This window comes from Malurus melanocephalus, unplaced genomic scaffold (assembly GCF_030028575.1).
Source record: "Malurus melanocephalus ecotype Western Australia unplaced genomic scaffold, MMel_1.1 scaffold_282, whole genome shotgun sequence".
In the NCBI taxonomy this organism is placed as follows: Eukaryota; Metazoa; Chordata; class Aves; order Passeriformes; family Maluridae; genus Malurus; species Malurus melanocephalus.
The window spans coordinates 536,904-560,868 of NW_026623514.1; the positions used below are offsets into that span (position 1 = coordinate 536,904).

A 23,965-nucleotide genomic window follows, 5' to 3' on the forward strand; every position below is an offset into this window, starting at 1 on the left:
GGTGAAATCCACAGGTCTGCAGATGTCACAGAGCTGCTGACCATGACAGAGGCTGCCATGGACTGTGCTGACAATCTGCTCCCAGRCCTCTCTGTTCATTCTCACTCAGGAAATTGGTAATGTTTCAGAGAATTCACTCTCCCAGTTCCATGGCAAAACCATTGCACAAAGCACGTGAATCCAGGCAAACCTGAACACAACCAGGGACTTGACTGCCAGACCATTCACAGCCAGTCCTCTTCCTGAAACTAAAGGCTTCAAGGGGAATGCTGACTTTCAGCTGCTTATTTGGAGACTGAAATAATGCTGCTCCATTCCAATGAAAAATCCACTGACTCCATCTCCTCCATTACCATTTAGGAGCAAAGTGTCTGGTTCGACCCAGAACATTTGTAAAAGCAAACCTGGGCTAATACCTTTACAGAATAGTTTTGCAAATAGTTTTGCTCAAATTAGAAGGGTTTTGCTGGAAAGCAGAAGCAGCAACTCCCCCACTCCAGTTTTTACCAGTAAATCTGTCCATCAGMCACACTGACCAGGCTGKTCATGGTCACTGTGGGAGCTGGTGCAACACCCTCACCATGTGGGACCTGGGGCAGTGGGCTGCCTTCTGAGTGGGCTCTGCAGTGCTCCACTTCTTCCACAAAAGTCACACAAAGTACACCAGCCCAACAACACTATGAAGGACACCACAGCACTGAGCCTATACATCACCTGGGGCTGATATATCTTTACYCCAAGCAGCCCAAATTTGGTCACTTTTTGCACACAGTCTGAAAGGCTCCTGTGTGCAATCATTTTAGGGAGGACGGCTGACTTGACATTTTTAGTGGTGATGTAAGTAGTCCTCATTTAAAACCACAAGCTTCTCCATGGTGGTGAAGAGTGACTCATGCCCTGGTCAAAATCAGTAATGAAGAATAAGCCAGCAAATCACAAACTGGGATCTCACAACTTCAGAGCAGGCAAAGAAAACTTCAACTCCTACAGMAGTGTGTTGACTTGTGCCAACCCTTGCTACTCTTGTTCATAAGCTGGACATCCCCTCACTGCAAACCCAATGCAGAGGAGAAAAGCCTTGGCTGAGATGGGCTCCTGAAAATCCAGAGAATGCTGCAGCTCTTGCATGAGTTTTCTGCTTTGTTTCTTTTACTGCAGCCAGGTCCAGGCCCCAGCAGCATGCTGAGCTTTGCAGACACTKTGAAAGTAAAACCAGAAGACTGAATTTCTTTCAGCTAAAATCCATGTGCTGTGGAGGTCAAATGGGGACATTTAAAGGAGATCCTCAGGAAGTATTACATTTCCCTCTTGAGTCACAAGTCCAAACAAAACAAAGCATATGGCCTTTTAGTGCATTCCCAAATTTCCTGCACCGGTCAGATTTCCCTTCGTTCTGCTTAATCCTATCACTTCTGAACCAGACGAACCTGTATGAATCCAGTCAAGCAGATTTAAAAAAACCTGCTACAGACAGAAAGAGAAAGGCAAAGAATTTGTACTCTTAGACACAARCCCAAATGCTGATTTGGGCACTAAGGCTGATTCACATCACTGAACTCATCCTCTCAGCCACATAGGTGATTCAGTCTGAGCTGTAATGTGTGGCCTGGAGGACCCACAATTCCCATGTAAACTCCAATGGTAAGTGTTCTCCCAGCAACTGGCACTCAGCCTTCCTCAAAGGTACAAGGGAGCCTGCCCTGGATCCCTAATAAAGCAAGACTGCTGTCTGCACTGAGAGGCTGGAATCATTTCCCCATCACAGCCTGTCTCTGACATCTTACTCTATGTTTCCATGCATGACAAACTGCTTTAGCCTGAAGACTCTTTCCAGTTCTCATTTGTGAGGTATTTATATCCTGTCCTCATTTTCCAGATTGTTTGCAAACATAACAAAACAACCGTGGYCATAAGATTTTCAGATTTTTTCCTTTCTGAAAAATGTGGGAGCCCCAGGGCCAGACCACCTCCTCGAATGGCTGAGTGCCACACAAGCCACAGGCAAGGATGCTGCCCTGGGCTCCCTCAGCTGCAGCTCATAAATGGATGGGATTCTCCACACTCCATCCGAGACTGCTGATAAGGAACACATCCCCTATGAGATCTAACTCAAAAGAACAGAAAAAATCCCCTTTCTGCTGACCTAATACACATAAGTTCAGGGAAAAGGCTGAATCCATACAGCCCTGGTATTGACTGAAGATGTGGCTTCACAGACAAAGCAGGGCTGGAGGGACACCTGGAAAGCATTTCCYCTTCCCCTCAGGAAGGGGCAGAAAACCTTGGCTTTATAGAATTTACAGATTTCATTAGAAAGGAACGATCTATCTTTCCTTCTGCATCTCCTTCTGGAAACAAGACGGTGAAATTTGATCTTTGACTTGCACAGCCTGACAGCGAGGAGCTGCAGCTTACCAAATGTGGGAGCTTTATACTGAGTTTCMTTGCTTTGAAGGGGACTGGGAAAAACCACCAAAACTGCAAACCTAAATAACTACCAGTGGCTGAGCTGCTCACAAAGTATGTTCAGACAGCTGCAGAACCTTCCAATTCCCGACAGAATCCAAGCAGGGGTTATGTCTGTCCCAGTAACCATATTCCCCAATACTCCAGAGATACCCAGTGACCCCTTCCAGCTGGTTCCAGTCACAGCCAGCTCCATGGCAATGCCCTCTGCAGCAGGAAGCACAGCACCCAGCTGGCTTCTGGAGTTTCCTGGGCTGCAAGCCCATGGTTTCCCTTTAGGGTGGGAATTTCTGCATTCTGATTTTCCCCTGCCGCACAAGAACTTTCGTAGATATGCCAGAGCAAGCTGACACAGAAAACCCACCAAAGCCTGCTTAATAAACATCTTTCTTCTACGCTACTTAACTACCCAGTTCTAATTATCATCTTCACCATCCCCTTCTCCTGAAAATAGTCAGCCTTTCTGAACAAAATCTGCTGAAGCTGCAAACATGAATTCTGCCTTACGTTTGCAATCATTTTAAAAAGCATCTTGAGACAGTAAAACCTGGCTCATCAGTTACTGAGCATACCCACCTGCTCAGAGAATTCCCAGAGCTGCAAATGCTTGTGGACATGTCCAGGGGCAGCAGCCAGTGGCTGGCACAAAGGGGTCGGTAACAAGAGGGCACTGAGCCCCAGCAGTTCTGCAGTGATTCTGCCCATAAACAGCTGCCTCCTGAAGGAGGTGAAGGGAAATCCTTTCAAAACCGAGCCGGGAATGATTGCTGCAAGCTGTTGGCCATCATGAGTCAACCCAGGAGCAAGATAGTACTGACACAATCTGTCAGYCTGTCCTTGGCTCCTCACYCTTCCCTCAGCCACACCCCTGAGAAAAAGGACAGCACAAAGTGCTCAGCTGCATCTTCACCCCAGCCCAGGGAGAATTCAGGGGTGCAGACAATCCTCCTTCTCCCCTAGCACATTCTGCTCACTCGTGCATGGTGAAGAGAGATGCTGCACGCTAAGGAAAGGCACAGTTGAGCTCAAAGTGTGCCTGCCAGCCGACCTGGAGGGGCTGCCAGCACCCAGTGGCTTTCTGGCAGCAGAATCCTTCCCAAGAGCTCCGTGCTGGCAGCACAAGTATTCATTTCATGAKGGTTAGTTTGTGATCTTGCCATGCTGCCCTGCTATTTCTGAACAGCGGGGCTGTAATCGAAGGCGTCTGAGGGCCCAGGAGAGAAGGGAGCTATTACACTGCAGAGTTCCTGTGGTGTCCATGGCCTCTGCATGGCAGGATTCAAGCACAGCCTTTGTGAGGGTTTGGACACTGGACCCAAGAAGGGGCTGCAGAGCTTTCCCTTTCCTGTCCATTTCTGCCTGTCAGCCCCTCACAGCTCCAAAACTCAAGCATTATTTCTCTAAATGAAATGCTTTGGAAACAACACAGGGTCTTCAGAATGCTCATCAAAAAGGGCCACCCCAACCCATCCCAAGAGACCCGGCATCACTGGCTCTACCTTGGCACTCTGGCCTTACAGAATTCCTGACACAAGACAGTTCTGCACACCTGAGGGGCAGCTATTGAGAAAAAGGGGATTCAAGGGATTGGTGTTACAGGCATCGAAAGCTTCCACATTTACATTCTGATTCCATTCTTTCCTCTGATCCTGCCATAGCTCATCAGCTGCATAACCTAAATCACAGCCAGTGATGTTGCACCAACACACCCTACATACATCAGAGACCTGATGGTTGCCAAAATATTAGGCTACCTGGTGTTAAAAACAAAGCAATTCATTCAGAAATAGAGTACAGATGTAACATTCTGCACCTCCATTATATGCTGGCCTAACTGCAGGCCTTAGTCCACTCTGAGAAGAAACAGGCTGCAAGCTTCTGCTGCTCATCAGAGCCAGCTTTTGTGACAGGAAAAAGACAAGCTAAAATAATGTGATGTAGTCTTCCCTGTTAGCATCATCTGCCACTCCTCCTCTGGCACATTCCAGTACCTTGGCTGCTGCTTTAGGGAACCTCTCTTTGTACAACTCCCAGTGCTTTCATGAGCAGCAAGCAGAGTGGAAAAAAAGCAGCAGTCCAAGGTACCAGAACATGATTTCCTCGGCATGTGAACTGCTGGACAGTACTGTGCTGACATTTCAGTCACAGAGAGCACGGAATACGTCACAAGAACATGAGGTTGCTGCTGCTGTAGGACAGGGCTGAGACTCTTTATCCATCTTTATCAAGAAGTAAAGACAACATTTCACTCCACTGCAGCCAGGTCAGCTTGGAGCAGACCCTCTCATTGCTATTCAGTGGCACTTACCCTGCACAGGCAGCAGCTCCTCCCKGCAGGACAGGAGTGGGTGAACTCCAACAGCCTGCAGCCGGCTCTCAGTGAGCAAGGAAAGGACAAGTTTCTACCTAGGGGCACCACCATCCCAGAAAAGTTTTATTTCCACCTCTGCACAAATTGAGTGGGTCTTAATCAGAACTAGTGCCAACAGAGATGGCAGAGATCAGCTCCTGAGGTGCACACACACACTGAGCCAGGGTCCCACAGCCCTCTGCTCATGTGTTCCCTCCGTGTTCAGATGGGCTGTGCTGCATCCTCCTCACTYAGGATGGGATGGTCACACTTGGTGCTGTTGCCATGGGGCTACAGGAGGAGTGATGCTCACCCTGCCCTAGTGACACAACTGGTGTAGGGACAGGTACATCCACAGAATTAGCTCATTTGAATTTTATGACCAGCCACTGCAGCTGGTCAAAAAATCAAACCCATTCCTCACCTGAGATAGCTGTTTCACAGTGCCCTTCACTAAYAACCACTCTTCTCCCTCATCTGCACAGACCATACCCACATGTGTGTTCAATGCCCCAAATTCTCTCTTAGAGATATTACAAGCATGTCAAATCCCAGCTACACCTGCCCTGTGCTCTGGACACAAACATGACAAAACAGCTCAAACTTCTCCCCACACTGAGGAGACACACACAGCCTTTGCTCAGCACAATCCTGTGTTGTAACAGGAGCTGCACAGGCTCCCTGTGTCAAGGAAGACAAACAGGAGAGGCTGTCCCAAGTAAACTCTTGAGTCCCTGGGAGCAGCTGAGATCCTTCCCCACTCAGCTGACAGCTTCCCTTCCCCAGCCCTGCGTGGGGGAGGACAGACCTCAGCGCTCCAGACAGACCCTCTGCAACCTCCTCCTCCTCGATTTATGGGCGACACGACCCAGCAGAAGGCCCTGCTACAAACATTTGCTCCAGCAGCCTCAGAACCTGACAGTCCCTCCAAAGACAGCAGTATCCYGTACAAAGGAGCGCTTTTTACCTTTTCTGCCAATTCTCTGTACAGTCAGGGGTAAAACAATTACCTCATTACAGTCACACACCAAATTCCCTTCTGCTGGAATTCACATCAGCCCTACTGCAACTTTATAACGTTTGCATTATAAAAATGTCTGCAAAGGAGGCCAAGAAAAACAGCTTTTTGTTCAGAGGAAGCTCTGTGGTCAAGATGATGTCATCAGAAAGCGCCAAATTAATTTCCTGTGGTTACATCCTACAGGAAATCCAAGAAGCTCAGCTTTCTTGCTAAACCAAGTAGTCATTTGTTGTCAATAACTGTTAATTATGTGTCCAGATGTGTCATGAACTAAGGACTGTCACGATTAGCCCTCATTCCCTGGACTCCCCTTAGATGGACCAGTGAGATCTGTTTAAATCAGTGGCCTGAAGATCAGGCAAAATGTCTCAGGCCAGCYTGGGGTTCTGGGGCTGCTGTGCTCAGGCCAGAACAGGAATTCTCCTGCTGGAGAATTCTCACAGTGGGAGCTGTGCTGGTGCACAAACCCCACGGAAGTACAGCAGCCACATAGGTTACCCTGTTAGCAGCAACAGGGACCCCAATCAAGGAAACTGTAAAAACAATGAGGAGTAAAGTTTTTATGCTCTTCATTAACAGAAACAAGGAAATCGGGAGAGATTCAGGAGGTCTTCCAGCTGGTAAAATAATCAAGAAAATGTCTAGCAAGTCTGTCCCCCAGCAACAGTACTTCCACAACCWACTGAACGATGCATTTCTCCAAGGCTTACTTGATATTTAACTTACTAAGTAAGTTAGTAAAGCAGTAAAGCACTCAACAAATTCTAGCAGATCTTTTCCACAACTTACCAGTGGGAAACTCATCTTCATCAGATTTTAAATCTCCCCCAGATTTGCCTGTGCTTACATGAATTCTCACCTGCCTTGCTGCCTGTGCCTGCCATATAACCACCAGTCTCCATTTTCCCATTCACAGGRGAGGGGAATCCCTGGAGCAGGGGATAGGTTTTGTATCTCTAATGTGCACTAAAATATGTTTCTGYCCTTACAGTGAACTTTAAGTAGCAATCCCTTGGGACAGCCTCTCCAGTCCGTGCAGCCCWTTTCCCTGCACTGGCAGGGAGCCCAGCACAATGGCTCAGGAATCAAATGGTCAAGGCAAAGCARATTCTGCACAATTTGTTTTCAGGTTTGCGTGAGTTTTTTTTGTTTTCTCTGGTTTTTAGTCTTAAGCGTATTTTATGTACACACTGGGGACAGGGATGGAAAAGGTTCAACTTAGGATGCAGCTTAACAGAGTCTGGATCAGCAGCACCTGTAAAACTGGGAAACCTGCTGAGAATAGCAAGGGCACAGCTGCAGCAACATGGCACTGACACTGACCCAGCAGCAGCTTCAACCCTGGAGCCCAGAGCTTGTGTGCTGTGGGAACACGGATGGAAAGGGAGAGRGAGGCAAAAGAACCTGCTCAGAGCMCWGASACTAGAGATGGGGGAGGCAAAAGGACAAACCAGYATTCTGMCCYTTGCACTCACACATCACATCTACCTGTACAAAGACTTTCCTTAACAAAAAACAAGTGGACACTCAGGAAGAGAAGTCATGCAGCCTCCAAATTCTTGAGTAAAACACGGCAGACAGACAAGGCTTTTTGAAATGTTCTTATCTGTCTGGAAAACCAGGCAGTGCAGACTACCAGCTATTTAAAAGGTTTCCTACCTCTCTGTCCTTGAGCTTCATGGCAAGCACCAGCTGATGTCTGTGGTTAGTRAGGGCTTCCCGGTAATTTCCTTTAGAGAAGAATGCAGAGCCCAGATTTCCATGAGCTCGGCATTCTCCCGTCTGGTCACCTGTGTCCCATGCAAACAAAAGATTGTTAATACAGGCACTGTATCAGACTGAGTACTTTTGCCTATCAAATACTTGGAAAAGCTGATGGTTTCATTTAAGACTCATGAGAGGTTTTGAGCSCAAGTCTACACAAGGAATAAGAGCAGTTCCCACATACATGACAGCACATCCATTGATCATCTGCCCCTTCACACAGGCAGGCAAACAGGGATGCACAAACGTGCAGCCTGCACATTTCAGAAGCTCCAGATTGGATTTAGCAGCTTGTGAAAACCCACAGAAATGGGAGCATTTGAGAGAGATGCTGATCATTAACCTAGATCTTGTTTGGCCTGTCCCAACCCAGCCCTCAAGGAATGAAAGGAGAATTCTTACCTAAACTCTTGGCTACGTCCAAGTCCTGCTGCATGTATCCAGTGCTTTTCTCTGTGTTCCCAAGGGACCAGTAGGCACTGCTCAGTGCAGAGAACACCGATCCCCGCAGCTTCAGGCTGCAAGTGCCAATCTTCAGGGCAGCCTCTAGCACCACCACAGAGGCCCCGTGGTGGCCTGCAGTCAGGAGCTCCTGGCCGATCACAGACACCACAACAAAGGGGCTCTTGTCCAGCTTCATCTTCTGCAGTTGTTGGTAGGTGGGCTCCAGGGACTCTGAAGCACAAAAAYGAAGACAGAGGTACTCAGCAAACCAAGTTATTTGCATCAGGAATTGCCTTAACAACTCCTCTTGATCTTTTCATAAACAAATGACCCATGACTTAAGGGCCAAACAGCCCAAATCCAACAAAGATTTATGAAGGGAGCTTGGGGCTCAAAGCTACCATCTAAGATCTGGCACATCAAGACAGATCACCTGGCARTCCACTGTTTGCCTTGCAGAAAGCACTTCAGGAAGGCAGCACAAGCACAGAGCTTAGGGCAGCCTCATACTGAGGTCTGAATGGCAGAAGGAATACAGAATACCTATGGAATTTTGTAAGAAACTGGAAATGGGCCATCTGCAGTGTCTAAGAGCATTGCAGTTTTTTCTCCCTCAGCACAAACCTTAAGACAAACRTCTGCCAAGTCTGTGCCTGTCTGGATACCCAAGCTTGTGATGTGTGCCCAGAGAGGTGACCAAAACTGCAGAAAACAGCTGCTCCTTCTGTAACAGACAGAGATACTGCAGAATGACAGCACTGGACCTGCCCAACTGCTTCCAATTCTCTAAATGCAGCAGGGAGCACAGCTGATATACAGCTGCAAGGCAAAAGGCAGAGATCATCCTGCCAAATTTGGGGATGCTCCCACAMAATAGCACATAACCTGCATTCTAAGCAGCAGCCTTGGTACCTTTGGGTAGCAAAGGAAATTGCATTCACCAGGTAACTGCTACATAGGACAGAAGCTTCCAGATGAATTCCTTTTGGAGGATGGAGAAAAACACTAAAAAAGGAAACACCAACAAGGATATTTTTTCATTTCAGTGCTCCTTGGCTTCTAAGCCCTGTAGCCYCCAGCACCATCTGCTGAGGATAAGAATCGCCATGTTCCCTCCTGACTAACAGCATTAGGGCATTGCAGCACAAAGCCTGCAAGAGAAACAGAGGAGACAACCCCCTTCCTCCTCTAGAGRAAAAAACCCTGCAATGGGGACATTATGAAAGAGAAGCAAAATGCTGCACAGCTCATATGGCTTCAAGGTCTCTGTGATTTCAAACACTGCCTAAACAGAAGTGAATTAGCAGAGCAGCCTTTCTGCCTTCTGGAATGCTGTGTTTTGGGAGACATTAGTACCACAGAAAAGCTGCTGATGTGCTCTTCTGGGCAAACGCTGGCCTGGAGCATTTCAGATGTGCTGTCCCTCATCAAAACATTGTGGGAAGTTGTTCCAGTAACAGCCACAGCTAGGACCACAACAGCACCCACCTCGGCCTGCACTGATACTGGAGAGAGGAAAAATGAACAGGGACTCCATGGGAACTGCTGTACAAACCCCAGTTTATCCCCAGTGCCCCTCAGTGCTATCACCATCTTATTGTCCATCCTACTCAACCAGACGGAAGTTTTTGTTCCTTCTGCAAGTGGCTCCATGCTTGGTACTCTCCTGTCACAGCAGAGGATCCAAATCTTGAAATCTTCCCCTTCAGGCCTGCAGATTCTCCTCTCTTGAGATGCTGAGAGAGCCACCATGGATGGAATCCCACACCTCTGGGTACCCCACAGCAGGTCACAGCCCTGAGAAAGCCGCAGTGCTTACCTCTCATGGGAGATTTCATGGCGGCCTCCACCATGCCAACCAGGAGCTGGAGGCTCTTGGGGTCCTGCGCCAGCCCCGAGGCAAAGGCGGCCAGAGCATCCGCATGGCGTCCCAGGTACTGCAGGGCCACGCCCTGTCGGAAGTATGCCTGCAGGAAAACAGCAAGGGCCATCACTGAACAGCACAAATAACACTGCTGTCCTGACCCTGTGCTGCTGGACAGCACGCCACACCATCACACTCTGCCTTCTCTGCTCACGCTGGCTGCAATCAAAGCCACCCAGCACCACAGTCTGGTTTGGGAGCCCTACCAGTGTGTACACCCTCATTGTGATCACCTTTTCGGTTTGAGCAAGGCCGCTGATCTGTTTTGGAGACCACGGTTGGTCATACTAGTATGGCAAAGCTTTCTTCCTGGACATGGTCAAATGCTACCTCTTAACCACTTACAACCAGATGTTTATTTTTGAGACTCTCCTTTCCAGTCTTGGCTCACAGAAACTTGCACTCAATATACATCAGGTATACATCTGAACAAGTCTTTTTATTAAACAGGTGAAATATTTAATTAATGTCTGAACTGGTATTTCAATAGAGCATTCAGGCTCTTTTGGACTCCAACCCAGGAAGGCAGAGATTAAGGAAAATCAGAAATGATGTGAGAAATTTAGAGCATGAATATTTAATCTCTTTTCCATTAGTAAGCCTTGATTGTAGAACCTCTTYTAATGAATTCAATGAAAGTAAAATGCTTTTCATTAACCTTTACTATAAATGTGTTCTTATTGAACCAAACAAGCCACTGTACTGGAAACYCAATTCAGTGCTAACTAGATTACAAGCATGAAGCTTTAAATCAAAGAAAATACAAAGAACTAACAACACACAGCGGCCACCAAGCACAAGTCCTCCCAGCAGTGAATGAGCTGTCACCTAAATCATGCTGTACACTTTTAAGTCTGTTTTTTGCAGAATTATCATCTAATTACTTTCTTTACTGCCTGATGACAGAGGGAGTTGGACACAGCACGTCTCTGACTGGGGCCTTTCCAGCCCACAAGGCTGGTTGGTCCAGGACAGCTGTGCCTGCCTGATTCAGCTCTCTAGAAGGGGGGCAGGGACACACAGCCACTGGCACCGATGGTTTGTGGGCATCTTGAGCACCTTGTGCTTCACTGGCACATCTGGAACGCTGAGAAATCACAGTGCCCATCCTCTGAACCCCACACATGGAGGAGACACACAGGCTCCAGGTGACAGGAGCAAGACCCACGAACACACAGCTCAGTTCCGCACATTCTGAACAGYCTTTACGGAAAGGGTTTTTATCCGCTCCCCACATCTATTCCTGGAAGTGCCCCTGGAAACCACTTCATTTGAATACAAACACAACATTCAATGCCAAAAGAAAAASCTATTAATCATAACAGAAAGGAAGATTTTGGCCTATTTTTCTCCTGCAAAAAACCCTTCCTTCCTTCCTCTTCCAGTTTTCAGCATACACAAGAATGCTCTCCGCACATTGTGTTCCCCACGGACCTTCAACTAAATAAATAAAAAGCATTCACATCACCTWCTTCCTCCCCAAGAGGCATTCACAAGTTAGTTTAGCACTGGAATGAAGACACTGTATCAAGGGGAAAAGTCTGCAAAGAGGAAATGGTGAGAATCACCCTTTGGAAGACAAGAGGAAAAGRGAAGGCAGGGAGCCAGCAGCTGCAGCTGAAGGAATGAGCCAAGGAGCAGCTCCCGATCCCGACACAAACAGAGCCTTCCCATGCTGAGCAAGCTTTAAATTTTAAATCACATTTTGTGAAGATACTACAGTGCTCACTCTACAATAACTGTTACATTAATTTTCCAAATAAGAAAGAATGATCAATTCCTTTCAAGAAGATTAAAGCAAGGAGAGAGACAATGTTTCACAGAAGACAAAACAGAAACAGCAGGTRTTTTCTAACCTGGCTCCCTGCATCCTCAGTGCAATACAGACAGCTGGAGCCATCTCTTTCATTTTTGCAGYCTCTGCGTCACACTTTCCACGAACAAGGCACTGTGCAAGAAGAAAGCCTCACTCTCAGCTGAAATTTGGCACTAGATGTATCTCCCTCAATGGGAACTCTTTTTTCCTRTCCCTGTGTTAGCAGGATGGACACSGCTGTGCTGYTCCCACCTCCAGAGCAGGTCAGGGGTTCCCACCACCTGCACCCACCCCTGGGCCATCAAGTGAGCATTTCCACAAACCTTTGAGAATCAGACACCAGTGCAAGCTCACACAGAGAGATGGGCTCAGYCTTCTGTACAACAAGCTGCCCAGTTACCCAATTTCAGACAGCCAAGGGAAGGAGGGAGGACAAGGAACAGATAGTGCTTTTTATCCATAATACATTTGAAAACACTGTTGATGTTCTGGAAGCAAAAATAAGTTATTCTAATTAATTAACTGGCAAAATATATCTGRCACTTAAGATTTCTGAGGCGTGCAGGACAATGTTTTTTTAATGGAGACTGCTCACACTGTTGGGTCCAGGACAGAACCCAGAGAGGTGAAGCTGCATCACTCCCAGCACAGGAACCCTGCCAAGGGTAAAAAGTCTTCCCCCCTCATTCAGGTTTTGCCACCCATTTTTGCAGACTTGCCTTTTTGCCCCAAGCTTTTCAGAGCTTTACATGTTTTCACGGCTAGAAATAAGGTTTTTTAGTGCTTTTCTCCACCGTCAACTTAATTTTCCAATTGCCCTCGTCCAGGGCAGYTCTGCAGGGAAAGCTGGTGGCCGTTCTGTAGCAGAGTCAGCATCTGCCCAGCCAGGCACAGCCCCTCTCTGCAATTCTAAGCACGARCCCTATGTTTTCTGCTCAATTTACTGACCTGTGTAGTTTCTGTACACACCAGTCTTTTCCATCTGTGTTTATTATAGCCCATTAAATGGAAAAGGAGAATTTCTATCTGTTCTACTAGGAGCTGCCACTGGACTGATGGCTGCAGTGTCCAGGCAACACAAATAAACATGCTTATTAGATTTTGATCTTCATCATCTGAGATCCCATCTAGGTAACTGTCTAGACCCTGAATATTAGATTTCCCTGTGCAATCTAACACAGGATTAGAATGCAAATGTCATCACTAAATGGCCAATATCAAGAGGGGTGCTGAAATTTTTATTACCTCTTCTAATATCAATTAGGCAACAGTAACTGTTAGTACAAAATACGCAAAGGAGATAAAAATACAGTACAAAGAAACAGCAYGTAAGAATATGAATGGGACCTCTAAGTCCGCCAAGACTTGGCTAAATAAAACCAAGCCTAGTAAAGAAAAAACAAGACAACTCAGTGCCCACAAGGAATGCAGCAATAGAGACAACACCAGATTTGGGATCTCCCCCATGCCCAGGAGCTMCTGTGCCTCCTCCTGCAACCCCCTTTCTGCAGGGATCCCACAGCCACAGCTCRATGCCCTCCTGCCACACTGCCCTGCTCCCCTGGTCCCTCTGCCACCAAACCTCACACCACAGACTCRTGGCCAACATTAACTGAATAAAGGAGACAGAGGAACAAAACTGGAACAGCATCAAAAGAACTTGGAGCAGAAAATGACTGTCAAACAAACATGAAAAATTTGGAAAAAAAGTGCCTTGGTCTTAGACAAAAGCTGCCATTGTACACAGGGGAGGAAATTCAAACTATCTTCATGCTGCTGTCAGCTTCGGACCCTGGACAGCCGGCCATCRGGGCAGGAAAGGCAAACACACAGAAAATGCTTCTTCCATAATGCTTCCTTGGTTTGCCAGATCAGGAGACGATGCCAAAAATAGCAGGAATAATCTATGATGCATTCAATGCCTGTTCTGAGTCTGCAGAATGCAGTCAGACCCACTGGCCCTCGTGGCTGCCCACGCCAGCTGGGCCCACGGCTGACCAAAGCTGTGCAAGGGACCAAGAGAAGGGAGGGAATGTGTGAACAGCTGCCACAGCTTCTCAGGGCCAAGCACCAGGTTGAATCCGTCTTCTCCCTCTGTAACTGTTTTACGGCCAAATTTTAGAGAAAAATAYGGACAAATCTCTGCTGTGGGATTTCAGGAATGTGAGGAGAGGGAAGACTGCACTTTAATTCAGAACACATGTAGCACATGCATAAGTACTGCTGCTGACCACATTCCTGCTTACCCAAAATTAAGGTTGCACCCCAGGTAACACTTTTCCTTCACAGTTTTACACCTGGCTGACAYGTGAACCACAGCTGTCAGCCTGCCCTGGAGAACCAGCACAACAGATTTGTTGTCTCTGCAGCTTTGTTTATTTATCTTCTACCTGTTTCTAAGGTGCCTCTTACAGAGCCACATTACTAAGAAATGGAAATTTCCTCTAAGCCTCATAGAGCCTATAGAGAAAAACAAGATGGGTGTGAGTGTAAAGTATCTTGCCTCGTTTTATCCAAAGAGCATTTAATCATTCTTATAAATTGTGCTTCCACTGCCTGCTAGTGAGATTCTGCACACAGATCACTTGCCCACCTGAAATAAATCGAATTTAATCAGCAAAGAAAGAGACAAACCTTTATTTACTTAGCTGAAGTAAACAGGCCAGCTTTCCACAGAGCTTATCCTTGTTGCTCCATTCTCACATGTTTCAGGCTCACTCTAGGGACAACAGCTACATCTTGAAACCCCTCTTCAGAGAACATCACTCTCCTTCCCTAAGAGCAGGTGCCAGCAGAAAATCTTCCTGTCTTTACCAGTTACAACTCTTAACCCTCATTTGACAGCAAGAATCAGCCATGAGTGGAGAAGAGTGCTCTAGAGCAACCTGTAAGTGCCCAAGAACAGCAMAAGGAAAACAGAACCAGCCTCTTCTGTCTAAGGCCACAGCATCTGCTACAGTTCCTCTGCAARTCAACAAGGACAGTTTGGAACAATTTTTGGCCAAACAACTTCTTTCAGAAATGGCAGAAGAAAAGACATTTTTTAATCCTGCTCAGAAGTAACACCAGTCTTCATAAGATATTATTAGAAATATAACAGATACAGAATTATACAAAATTCAAATTAAATAGATTGGCTGACAGCCATAGGTGGCTTCTCAGGAAAGCTTGGGGCAGAGCAGGGCTGGTTTGAACACCATTCCTAAGCTACATCCCATCTTACCAGTGAAGCAGAAAAAAAATCCTGAGCAGTACAATTTCCAGGAGAGAAGAGCAAAAGACAAAAGATTAAACACCCAGTAGTTTCAGAGCAGGATAACAATGACTGCCACATGTTCACAGGTGGGTGGCTGTAGCATACCTGCAGCAGGGAGTTGGTCCCTACAGCCTGCAGAAACACCTGATGCTCAGCAGGGATTGTGACAGGGAAGCCCAGCACACACCTACTGCAAACACGGGCTCCTGCCTCTTGGMTCACATCTCCCTGCCAGCGCCCAGCCAGCACCGCCTGCCAAGGACAAAGCTGATGACAGGGAAAAGGGGAAAAATCAAATTTGCAAAAGTACTAAACATATAAATCTTTTTGGCCCAAGCGAACGTGGGAAAAATTCTTCAGCAGGAGTGTCCCATTTAGCGAGTTTTGCCAGACCATTACTCTTGTAATGCAAAGGGGAGAAACATCAACACCGTGTTTCCTTACAATGGTTCGCCTCCTTTATCACAGATCTCTGAAGCACCAAGTAATTTAGTAGTTGCTATGGAAACTGCTAGTTTTATTGAACAGCCCTGAAAGGGTCAAGAGGTACCATCAAACTGGCCAATTGTAAATTATTTCCCTGCTAAACATCTGCTTTATTTTAGTTGCCCTACCACTTCTCTATTTTGTTGCTAGAACAGTATCTGGATGGACTCCAGAATAGGTGTCATTCTTCAGTGGGGCTGCAACAGCCAAGTCCAAARATAGCAATTTTCATTTTCTGATACACTATAAAATCCTTCATACAACGAAGCCATACTGAGGGCAGTTAGCAAAGGACTGGRGACTCTTCCTTCTCGCACACAACCAGCACCAACTTGAGACAGTGGTAGCCAACACAAAGAGTTGGTTTTCTCCATGATCCCTGGGGGTTTCACACAGCTGCTTACACCAGCCACGAGATRAACAACCCATCAGACTGATCCACTTGTGCCTTCAGAAAAGGGACAAACAGCAGTAGAAGGGCACCCTGTACTTTTCAGCAAGCACCCAGCTCTTCTCAGCTTTGCAACGCCAAGAAAGGACAGTCTCCCTTGCCACAAGGGTCTGTGCCCTAGGAACACAAAACACTGCACTGTACCACACTACCAGGAAACCATGTCATCTCCTTTCCTTTATTCATCATACAGAAAATGGCACTGGAGATTCCAAATGCTAGTTAGTGGCTTCCATTCCTACAGACCAGGAGAACAGCAGAACTACTGGCTGCACTTCCAACTTTGCTAYTGAATTCACTGGATTTGTGTCAGTTCCATGTAAGTTCCAAATTTCTTATTATCCCCATTTATTGAATGTGTGTCTATTGTACACCCAAAAGCACCAGCAAAAACCAGAACACAGGAGGAGGACATGAGCAGCTCCCCAGTGCAGAGGCACTCCCTGTGTTTCTTCCACAGACGGAAAGCTGTCCTAGGCAACATCACCTGGAAATCCTTATTCCAACATCAAGTTACCTTTACAGTTATCTTTAAATAACCTTTAAGTTACAACTGTACTTAATTCAAGTAACTGGAGTGGGCAGGAGAGAGAATTTTATTACAGAACATACCTGAATTTAAGAGGCTGCATGCTTTCTAATGACAACCATGCCTAAGTTCTTTGCCCAGGGCAAGCCAGTAAAGGGCAGGCTCTGYTCCCTCCTCACAGATTCTCTCCCTTCTTCATCTGGCTGAAATTATTCAAGTGATGACAAAGAAAGCAAAAGCTGTGTCTATGTAGACAAGTTCTGGTCTTTCTCACATATCCTGTGAACTCCATTACTTGTGTAAAGTCCTGGCTTGGAAGAAAATATTCTAAGTTCTGAGGTATTTGGCATGTCTTGGTATGGAGACTCCAGCCCTGATTCAGACTTTCCATCCCCAGGAACCCCAGGAGAAATGAAGACATTTTTCTGTACATCYACAGGAAAATTTCTCCTTCGTCAGGCGATGAGTTCATAGTATTAATTTCAGCTCTCTTTTCTAAAATTTTCTACCACAGACTAAAACTTCCACACACTGGAACACARCAGATACCGGAGCACTGCTCTGTTGGGACACACTCAGCAGAGGGACTTTTCACAAGGCCCGCAGAGCTCAAGTCGGGACTCCTGAGAAAGAGGGAAGGGTATATACCAGGGCTGTATAGAAACTGCAAATGATGCAAACAAAGCTACAGAGAGACCAAAACCAAAGAGGAAGGTTGATGTGTCACAGCTCCTTCCAGCTAAMGGGAACTCATTACATCTGGACTCTGAGGCAGGCAGATCCCAGGTGGTAGAAAAGCTTCCCTACATACAAATATGAGGGGATATTTGTAATATAATAATATCCCTAAGCCAAGAGGGATCCTGCACTTCCAGGGGCACAGTTCGGTAATGCTGGAGAAAGCCAAGCACTGCCCTGCTCCAGGACCATGGCTTGGCCAGAGGACAAGCAAGTCCCAGTTCACTGGAGCTGCTCAACAGCAGAATCATCTGGTGTGCTAATTCTCTCCTGATTAACAGACACTGCAACTGCCCCTACAAAACCAACAGCTTCAGGCTTATGGCACTGAGGATCCGTTCAGCATTCCAGAACACAACAGCCCATGGCATAGGCACAACCCCGAGCACACCGCATGCACCACCACCAGCACGGATCTCCTCGGCTCTGCCCCTGAGTTCAAACCCTCCTTTAACCGCTCCCTGCAACTTCCTCTTTCACTTGCCTCTCTTCTGGCATTCCCAAGAGGATGTTCTGACAACCAGGTCACTGCTGCTCAGCTGCGGCATTCGTGCAGGGTAAATGCAGCCACAGTGAAAACTGTGTCTCTGGGGAAGGAGAAAGCTCACAATAATTACAGTTTGCTGAGAAATCTCCTGTGACAAGGAAGGCTGTCACCTCCTCCCTGTCTGTGAACAATACAAATTTCAACAACTTTGGGTGAGAGGTTTAATACAGCAAGCACCAGGAAAGTCTCCTCCACAAAGTACCAAGAGCAAGCAAAAGAACAAAGAGAAGAAAGCACTGCCTGCTGCTTGCCACCAGCCTGCAGCCCCGTCACAGTGCTGGGAGGAGAACAAGCAKGCTTGGTGAATAATTGAAGACACAGTGATGAAATCGCAGAATGTCAGAGGCATAATACAGTTTTGTAGGTTTCATCATGAAGCTTTGAATTCCCAAATAAGACACACTGAATAATTTATCTGTGTGTCAGTACTGGGTCATCAGCTGTTCACTCACAGCACGCTTGAATGGGTCTGAACAGACTAAAGCGCAGGGTCCAGCRGGAAGAAGTGATGAAAATCAACCCACTCACCCTTCCAAACACTAAGTTCAGAAAAAAAATGTGCAGACCCTTCAGTCATGCCCTGTGCATGAGGTGCCACAGATTCTGAACCTGCATTAGAGCAGCCCAGCATCACCTCRTCCCAATGCTCAGACCAGGGAGCTCTCCTGTGCTGGGCTGGCTTCAGGCTGGCATCTGCCACCTTGTCACCCAGACTGGGGCTCATCCAGCTCAGACCCAGCAGCTGTCTGTAGCACCTCCAAGCCCCCAGACACAGCTCTGTGGCACTAAATACCACTTGCTCACCAGAGCAGATGATGGACACTGCACAGCCTTTGTCCAGACATCAGCTGGAACTTCCCAGGTAGCTGTGTGCACTCAGATTTTAACAGCTGATTTTATTGGTTTAGTGCTACTTTTTCACATTTTTAGCATTCACTGCTGGGCAGGTACCTGTGCAGCAATCCATGCCCAGCCTGTTTAATCAATAACTGTGTGGCAGCGGGTAAAACTCCCTGCATTTCCAATTGCCACACCCAACCACCCATGATGGGATCAGAGAGCACAGCTCAATCTGTCTGGGAAATCTGCTTTCCTTGAAATCTGCTTTAGATAATATGAGCATATAGGCAGGTCACACACAACAAAGCTTGTAGGATTTAAATCAATTCTCAACCATCAAAGACTTTCCCACATACCAATATCCTGAAACGGCCCCCATCAATACTGACTGACCCAGTAGCATGAGTAATTACCTCCTAGTTCATCCTTTAAATGACAGAGGAATCCTTCCCAGCTGAGATATTCCCYTGAGCATCTCCCTGGGAAGAAAGAGCATTATTCAGAAGCAGAGCTGCATGCCTGTAGCTTTCCCTGTGGAAAAGGCAAGCAGTCACCAAGGAATTCCCTTTTCCACCTATGCTGACAAGAGTTTTGTAATGTATCAGATTATCKGAGGGAGAAAAATGAAATGTCATACAACTACACTTGCCTACGTTCTCCTGGCTTTCACAATAATAATTTTTTGCTACTGTTTCTCATAAAAATATTATTTAAATGAAAAAGTCTAGAATAAATTGCAGTAAATTTCCTGATGCATTAATTATATCCATTCATTATTTGTAAGATACAACAAACTTTTCAAAGGCTTTTGAATATCATCACTGATAGAGTGGAATTCATGTCCGGTGATTGTTAGTAATTGGACACAGAGAGTCAAAAACACCTGGGTGCTAAAAAGGCAGGAGAAACGTTTCAAAGAGAAATGGAAAGTGACAATTAAGAGTCTGGAAAGAACTGGTCATTTAAATGACAACGTGCCAAACAAAGGCAAAAGACAAGGAATGAAGAAATCAAATTCACTTAATTGAGCACGTGTGTGCACTCATGCATATGCAACAGAAAAAAGACAGCCAGCCACAGATCAATCATGCTAACAGACCATATGAACATCAGAAAACACAGCTCTGAGGTAGTGTGTATCCAGTGGGATAGAAACAGAGACATAWGGAAAGGTACAACTGGCACAACTGCACCAGTGTCACTACATCCCTGCATTATCCTGCAGCAAATTTTTCTGCAGATCAGATAAGCAGTCTTTTATTTAATTCTTGCATAATGAAGTGAAAAACAAGAACATCATCCTTTAGGTCTTTGTTAACACTTCAGTAAATAATTCCAAGCTTTTCTCTCATTATATGTCAATCTTTCAAGGCATCTGTTCTTTCTCATCACACATCTCCAAACACACTCCCAATCAGGGTGCCAGAGCTCAAGAAGGACATCACTGTGCCAGATGACAACAATCACACAGGGTCTGACAAAAGCTCCTGCAGACCTGCTGCTGATTCTGGCCACAGCCAGCCTGGATSCCCTGGGAGGAGCAGGACAGGCATRCAGCCCCCAAAGCCCTTCTCCACACTCCACTRYTTGTGACTCAGTACAATCTGGAAGTGAGAACATGCACTACTTTACTCCTTTCATGTATTTTTAACTCTTTCTGCAACAGCTGTTTGGCAAGACACAGGAGCTTCATAACAGCCCACGGCTTTGAGTGGAAGAGTCCTGAAAAGTTCCATCATTTACTTAACCAGACAACGAATGGGTGAAAGTTAAAAACTCCTGAAAAATGAAACAATTAGGAAGTGCCTTTTTCTGGGAAAAGAGGAAGCATGACAGAGGTTATTTTGAACTTATTACTTCTACTGGATTCAGCTGTAAGTAATTAAATTTAGTCATAGAAGTCTGATCTATAAATGGAAACTACAGAAGCAATTACTAGAGCTTCCACTAGGTCAGGAAGCAATGGCCTGYTCTGATGTAAACTGAAAAGAATATTATTTATACTGCATTAAAAGTCACAGAAGCAGAGTCTCCTTGCAGAGTTTTGCTTTGAATATRACAGTTTTCAGTGAAGAGAGTCACAGGATATAAATTCTAGCTAGGCTCTGCTCCTTCCACTTTAACAGTCTCACGGGCAAAAGAGACAATTGTATGACACAATTTAAAAGGCCTTTTTTGGCTCCTGTTCTGTACTCAGAAACCACATGAAGGAGAAGTTAATCAAACATGCAAGAGATGGGGGGACTAAGAATCAATATTTTTAAAATAATGTATTTTGATACCTGATTTTGGTCTGTTGGCAATCCAGACTATGGCGAATCTGATGGATCTGTGAACCCAGTGGGTCTCTCTCAGCCCAGCCCCTGAGCACACAAGTTTTCACACCTCAAACCACTGCTGTACAAATGGACTTGGATCAGGAAAAGCCTGCAGAATTGTGCATTCCTGAACACAGTGGTGGAGAGGGGCAGCCTGACGAAGTTTGCTGAGATCTGCCACAAGCTCTTCCAATTTGAATCCTCATCTGGAATTGCAACCCAGGCAGCAGAAGGTCATTGCAATAAACCCCTCTGTGCTCAGGCACCAGCATTGCCATCAATATTTCAATGCTCTCCTTCATGGTACAGGCAAGGATAACAACCTACTCTTCATCACAATTTCTTTTACTTCACAGAGGAAAGCAGAAACAATAGTTTGTTAGCAAGTACAACACAATTATCAGAGTAATAATGATCAGAACAACTGCACCTTGTAAAATCTTCGCTTGGTTATAAGGAGTTCTTTTCCTACTAATGGCATTGTGCAATGAGGTCTGCAGCAGCCTGGCAGCCATTAGCAATGATTCACTGCCACAAGACAATTCTCAACCAACATTCAGGAATCTCAATTCTGAAAAGCCTTTCCTGGTCGATCTCTGGGCATGAAAATATGAAGAAGACAAAGACCTGTGAGGAATGCACACAGATCCTCGCACACTGAAAATTACAGAGAGCTGCCCTAAATATATTATAGAGCATTCACTATCAGTTGTTCTAATCTTTTCTAAAATACAAAAAATTGATATTTTGACATWTTTCATTTGATAAGGAATGTGCTATGGCCATCCCTTGCTGGGACTGAACACACAGATTCTGCACATGTTTATGCTACTGTGGACAAATTGCAAACACACAGACAAGTTCTGAATAATGGTCATGAGACAGTTCTCACACAAGAGAGTCTACAACCAGAAAATACATCAAACATACTTTAGCAGATCAGGAAATCGTCTATCAGAATCTACAGAAAAACTACTTTGAGCCTGAAGCCTCTTAAACCTGCCTAAGACAAACCTTTTTGAGAACCATTTTCGTATATGCATTCTGACATTGTGTTAGAAGTTTCGCCGTAATAAAACTAACCAACCAAAAAACCAAAAAACACGCATTCAAAAACTTTTAACAGAAAACCTGAAAAARTTCCTGTCTGGGAAAACCTGCTCCCCATAAGACTGCCTGCTTATCATCCAACCATCAGCTGCTGCCTTACACCGACATTGGCAAATACCACCTCAGACACGAGGCACTTCTCMCACCAGACCCTTTCTTTGAGGAAAGCAGTTTATAAGCAATGATGTTGACATGTAATTCTGTGACTACGCATTTCATATACAACTGGGAGACTTGGTACAACAATCCAGGGGAAAAGCAGCCAACAGCCACCACATCCCTAACAAAAACATCTGCTCCATACCCAGCAGACACAGCAGTTCCAACTGCAGGCAATTCTCATGCCACACACAGCACCTTACCCCTGCCACCGCTTATGTCTCATCTATCCTAGATAGGGCTGCAGTTGGAGACCTGGGTAGGGGTAAATGTTCCTTCAGTAAAAAAAAAAGAAAACCTAATTCAGCAGGGTCTGAAGGTTTCAGTTTCAATCATCTCCCCTTTGCCCTTTCACGTRACTGCTCCCAAAGGAAATCCTGCTTCAAGGCATCCCTATTTCGGGCACCTGAGTCAATACACAATACTAAAGGAATACACTATCCCACTGCCTTTAAAGACACACATACAYTGATCCTCTCTCTTGCACACACATGACTCAGTACATCGCCTGCCAAGTGCCTCTTCACATCAGGAGCAYGCATGACCTGCCTCATCATCCCCCAGCTCCTCGTGGATCATGCCAGACCCCGCATGGCTGAGCACAGGCTCCAAGGGCAGGGACAAACTGACCCAGCCTGGCTGGCACAGAAGCACAGGGCATTGCCTCAAACAGGTTATTTATTATTCCCAGCTAGGTAGGAAAAAAATAGAGTGCTATGACAGTTGATACTGGCAAAAAGATGTTAGAAAATGTAAAAAATTTGCTTTAAACTAACAAGGTAGAAAATGCAGTTAGTGAAGACCACAACCCTCCTCCCAGGCTTTGGTATTATAAGCAGGAGGGAAAGAAAACTTTGAAACCACCACTTGAGTTAAAATAGATTTTTTGCTTGAAGGCAAAGAAGATTCTGCTGCAACTGAAGTCCGGAATTTCCAAAACATGTTTTGCATTTATTAAGATATTATTAACATCAGTAGAAAAGATAACCAGTCAATTCATACAGCAGCCCAGGCTCATTTAAAGGTTGTTAAGAATGTCATTCASTGAGAGAGACAGGAATGTAGCTGCCCTGAAATGCAGAGAAGAGATGCCTGGCAGAAAGCATAAAAGCAGTGTCCTGGAAATATCATCTAAAACATCACTAATTTCTGCAATTGCTGATTCTGGAAATAAGGTCCTAGATCTCATTTTAAAGTCTAGGCAGTCCACACTGCTGAACCAAAGCAACATAGCTACTGACTCTGTGAGTATTGACCTGAAACCCCAAGCACCTGCAGCAGGACAGATGCCACAGGGAGGTCACCCCTTGCCAATCTGATGGAAAAGCCAGGAAAGGTGTTTTTCTGACAATGCCCCATTTGCTGCCCTGTTCAGCGATGCCCCCCCAAGCTGGATGGACCCTGAAGATGAAGCCACCGAGGCCAAAGGGACATACAACCCCGGAGACATTGCTGTAGCAATCTTGCATTTACACTCCTACCTCTATTTGAAACATTTAATGTGCATTCATCAGTAAATTAAAAAGCAATAGCTCAAGTCACTGGATTTATAGCAAGAGACAACTAAACACCATAACCCTTTGTTGGGAAATTTTCCTATTTAACAGCTGCTTGCCCCTTTCTACTGTAATTCCATTCCCCCCATCATCCCACATTGAATAATCTCTCCCTGACACGTCCCTGTTTATAGACATTCCATAATCACAGACTTTTATGTTCTCCACTCAGTCAGTTATCCAAATGATA

The 23,965-nt window shown here is 45.8% G+C and overlaps 1 protein-coding gene across 2 annotated transcripts in view; it reads right to left on the reverse strand.

The window, feature by feature from the left end:
- Window positions 1–23,965, reverse strand: part of TTC28 (tetratricopeptide repeat domain 28) — a 97,956-nt gene that overhangs the window by 34,320 nt on the left and 39,671 nt on the right. For both annotated transcript variants that reach the window (XM_057376593.1, XM_057376594.1), the window contains 3 exons: window positions 9,865–10,012; window positions 8,004–8,276; window positions 7,497–7,627 (listed from right to left, as the gene is read on the reverse strand). In XM_057376593.1, the coding sequence (XP_057232576.1) occupies window positions 7,497–7,627; window positions 8,004–8,276; window positions 9,865–10,012 (552 nt within the window). The remainder of the gene's footprint in view (window positions 1–7,496; window positions 7,628–8,003; window positions 8,277–9,864; window positions 10,013–23,965) is intronic.